This window comes from Nannospalax galili, unplaced genomic scaffold (assembly GCF_000622305.1).
Source record: "Nannospalax galili isolate Female #2095 unplaced genomic scaffold, S.galili_v1.0 scaffold54, whole genome shotgun sequence".
NCBI lineage: Eukaryota > Metazoa > Chordata > Mammalia > Rodentia > Spalacidae > Nannospalax > Nannospalax galili.
The window spans coordinates 5,299,285-5,303,559 of record NW_008341028.1 but is presented as its reverse complement, the minus strand read 5'-3'; the positions used below and the strand labels follow the sequence as shown (position 1 = coordinate 5,303,559).

The 4,275-nt window shown below is 41.2% G+C and overlaps 1 protein-coding gene across 1 annotated transcript in view; it reads left to right on the top strand.

Annotated features, from left to right (window-relative positions):
* The window catches only part of Mtfmt (mitochondrial methionyl-tRNA formyltransferase), a 26,076-nt gene that overhangs the window by 19,495 nt on the left and 2,306 nt on the right, over positions 1-4,275 (top strand). The window contains 1 exon segment of the mRNA XM_029564992.1: positions 1,983-2,065. Within this exon segment, the coding sequence (XP_029420852.1) occupies positions 1,983-2,065 (83 nt within the window).

Here is a 4,275-nt window from a genome sequence, read left to right as displayed (position 1 = left end):
GCAAACAGTGATAGTTTAACCTCTTCTTTTCCAATTATTACTCCTTTAATTCCCCTCTCCTGTCTTATGGCTCTAGAATAGTTTCAAGCACTACCTTGAAAAGGAGTGGAGATAGTGGATGTCCTTGTCTGGTTCCTGATTTTAATAGGAATGCTTCCAGTTTTTCTCCATTTAGAATGATGTTGGCTGTGGGCTTGTTGTATATAGCTTTGATTATGTTAAGGTATGTCCAATTCCCTCTAGAACTTTGGACATAAATGCATGCTGAATTTTGTCAAAAGTCTTTTCTGCGTCTATTGAGATGACAATATGGTTTTTGTCTTTGAGTCCATTTATATGATTAACGATGTTTATTGTTTTGTGTTTATTGAACCATTCCTGCATCTCTGGGATAAAGCCTATTTGATCGTGGTGAATGATCTTTTTGATGTGTGTCTCTATGTGGTTTACAAGTATTTTGTTGAGAATTTTTGCATCTATGTTCATTAAGGATATGGGTCTATAGTTTTCTTCTTTGGTTGTATCTTTACCTGGCTTTGGTATTAGAGTAATGCTGGCATCATAGAAGGAATTTGGAAGTTTTCCCTCCATTTCTGTCTTTTTGAAAATTTATTCAAAAGTAGTATTGGATGTACATCTTCTTTAAATATCTGATAGAATTCTGCTGTAAATCCATGTGGTCCTGGGCTTTTTTTAGTCAGAAGGTTTTCTATAACTGTTTCAATTTCTTTTTGTGTTATGGGCATCCAGGAGGCTGGCGGGTTGTACATCCCAGAGGGAGGTGAGGGCGGGACCAGGCCCAGAGGGCTCCTGGGGACTATAAGAGGGAACTGGGTTCATCTAGATGCAAAGGAACAGGAAGCAGTGGTGGTTCTCCAGGTATCTGAGGCACCAAGACAAGAAATGGGAGAGGAGCCAAGCTAGGAGGAGAGATGGGTGGGGGAGATGTGAGAGTGAATGAGGCTGGGGGAGTTAGGATGTGGAGGGCACGATTGACTTCCCCTAGAGAGAGGCTGGCAGGTCGTGCAGGCCCAAACTTTTTTTTTTATTATTATTTTTATTTTATGTGTATGTGTGTATTGCCTGCATGTATGTGAGTGCACCCGTGTTGTGCAGTGCCGCGAAGTCAGAAGAGGGCTTCAGATTCCCCTGGAACTGGAGTTGAGGATGGTTTATAGCCACCATGTGGGTGCTGGGAATCGAACCCAGGTCCTCTGCAAGAACAGTCAGTGCTCTTAACTGCTGCGCCATCACTCAGCCCCATTAATTATTATTATTTTTTATGTGTATGCATGTATTGCCTGTGTGTAGGTAAGTGCACCCGCGTTGTGCAATACCGGCGGAGGACAGAAGAGGCCATCAGATCCCCTGGGACTGAAGCTATGGACAGTTGTTAGCTGCCATGTGGGTTATGGGATTCGAACCCAGGTCTTCTGCAAGAACAATCAGTGTTCTTAATCTCTGAGCCATCTCTCCAGCCCCAATTTTTTTTTTTTTTAAGAAATACCAATTTGGGCTGGAGAGATGGTTCAGTGGTTAAGAGCACTGGCTGTTCTTACAGAAGACCTACATTCAAATTCCAGCACCTGCATAGCAGCTAACAACCATCTGTAACTCCTGTTCCAGGGGATCTAACTCCCTCTTCTGTCCTCCGCAGGCATTGCACAACACAGGTGCACTTACATGCATGCATGCAGGCAATACACTCATATACATAATATAAAAATAATAAATATGCTGCACGTGGTGGCGCACACCTTTAATCCCAGCACTCGGGAGGCAGAGGTGGGCAGATCCCTGTGAATTCAAGGCCAGCCTGGTCTACACAGTGAGTTCCAGGACAGCTGGGGCTACGGGGAGACCCTGTCCCAAAAAGACCAAAAAAAAATAAATAAATAAAATAATAAAATAAATAAAATTTAAAAATAAAAGAAATATCAATTATTTCTGTTTCTCATATCTTTTTTTCTTCCATTTTTCAGATCCAAAACTAACAGGAAAGACTGTTACTCCAGGATCAGTGGTGTATCACAAACAGTTGCAAATTCTGCTGGTTCATTGCAAGGTACATTCACTTTAGCTTTAAATTATCATATTTGTTTTACTGAATTTATAGTTTGTATTTTTTTTCCTTTTCTTTTGAGACAAGATCTCACTATATATCCCAGGCCAGCTTGAACTCACTGTGTAGCCCAGGCTAGTCCAAAACTGATCATCAAGTCTCAGCCTCCTGAGTATTGGGATTGCAGGTATGCACCACCATATCTCAAATTCTTTATTATTTTCATTAAGATTTTACTTAATTGGTCGTATGTGGTGGCACACATCTTTAATTCCAGCACTCAGGAGGCAGAGAAGTGGATCTCTGTGAGATCAAGGCAAGTCAGTCTAGTCTTTATAGTGAGTTCCAGGCCAGCTGGGGCTACAGGGAAACGCTATCTCAAAAAACCAAATTTTTTTTTTTTTTACCTAATTGATTGCTACTCAGATTAGGGCAATAGACAACATAATTTTCTTAAGAAACTATGAAAGGGCTGGATAGATGGCTCAGCAGTTAAAAACACTGGCTGCTCTTGCAGGGGACCCAGGTTCAGTTCCTAGCACCTATATGGTGGCTAACAACTGTCCTTAACTCCAGTTATGGGGGATCTTACATTCTTTTCTAGCCTCCACAGGCATTGCGTGCACAGGCACACTTACATATATTCAAGCAAAGTACTTATACATATAAACATAAATAATTTTTAAAGTTCAAAAACATCTGGAACCATTGTTTTATAAGGCCACAGTAGCATATTCCTGGAAGTGTTCCACATGCCTTATGTTTCCTGAGTATTTTCTGTTATGTGGTATTTATGTGAGATTCTGCATACTCAAAAAAGTTGGCTTAAAATGTATGTTAGGGGTTGGGAATTTAGTTCAGAGGCCCTGGGTTTGATCCTCACCTCCAATAAAATAAAATAATGTGTGATAGATTGATCTGCCAACACAGACTATAGATGCAGAACTCCCCCATCACCTCTCAGCTCTCTCCAGCTCATTATGAAGCATGTTAGGTGATCTGTCACGTTCTGCCTGTATATATGTATATCCCATGTCTGAGTTTGCTCTCATAGAAGCATCTGGGGTTAGGGAACATGGAAATTTGAGCGTCACCAGTTGTGTTACCTTGGGAAATTCACCCACCAGTTGTGGGCATCAATTTTCTAAAACGGGAATGATACTGGATCTGCCTACCTTCAGTTTTTAAAAATAAATAGTTTATTGAGACTTTCATACATGCATATAAGGTGTTTTGATCAAATCCATGCCAACTCCTCCCATATCTCCCCATCACTTTTTTCTGATAACTTCATGTACTCTTTCTTCTTCTTTGATTTGTTTTATTTTATGGGGCTTCTGGCTACTCTTAACATTCCCCCCTGAGAAGAGGTAAGCCTAAAATCTTTGAAGGATTAGATACAAGCTCCCAAATACTTTCAACAGTTTTGGCATTTGGAACAGAGTATTTTGCTAAGAGGCTCAAGGACATTTTGACTTTTAGCCAAGAAACTGGCTACTTTTCTTTGGGGTCTTTTTACCCTAACTGCCAAGCTAGTTCCTACCTCCTATTCTTATCACACCATCCTCTGAAGAGGTTACCGAAATTGCCAAAAGGAAATAGGGACGCCACTCTGGCTTCTTCCATGCTGAACGGGGACACAGGGTGAGACAATTGGAGTACCCCTTCAGTGGGTCTATCTAAAAGACTCCCAAATTGCATAACTCTTATCTCTGAGGGGAAAAGAAAGTCCTAGAATTGTGACTAGGAGATGTGAAGGAGAAGTAAAGGCAAGAGTAATTAGCATTACAAGTTCTAGCCAGAGAACTAGAAAAGAGAACAGGGCAAGCTGGGCATGATGGCGCACGCCTGTAGTCCCAGCACTTGGGAGGCAGAGGCAGGTGGATCTCTGTGAGTTCAACGCCAGCCTGGTCTACATAGTGAGTTCCAGGACAGCTGAGGCTACAGGGTGACCCTGTCTCAGAAAGACCAAAAAAAAAAAAAAAGAACAGGGCAATTTTCAAATGTTCATATGAGTCCATTGGAATTTCGCATCCCTTTATTGTGTTCCTCCTCATTTTTCTTTTGTTTTCCAAGCCTGGACTCAAGAGTGATGGATTCAGAATTTGCTTTTAGGTATTTTGATAGCTGTTGGAATGGTTATAATCAGTGTCAGTTCCCTCTCAAAGGCTTCTAGATAGGGGGAGAAAACAAATTTATCCATCATTTTAGAA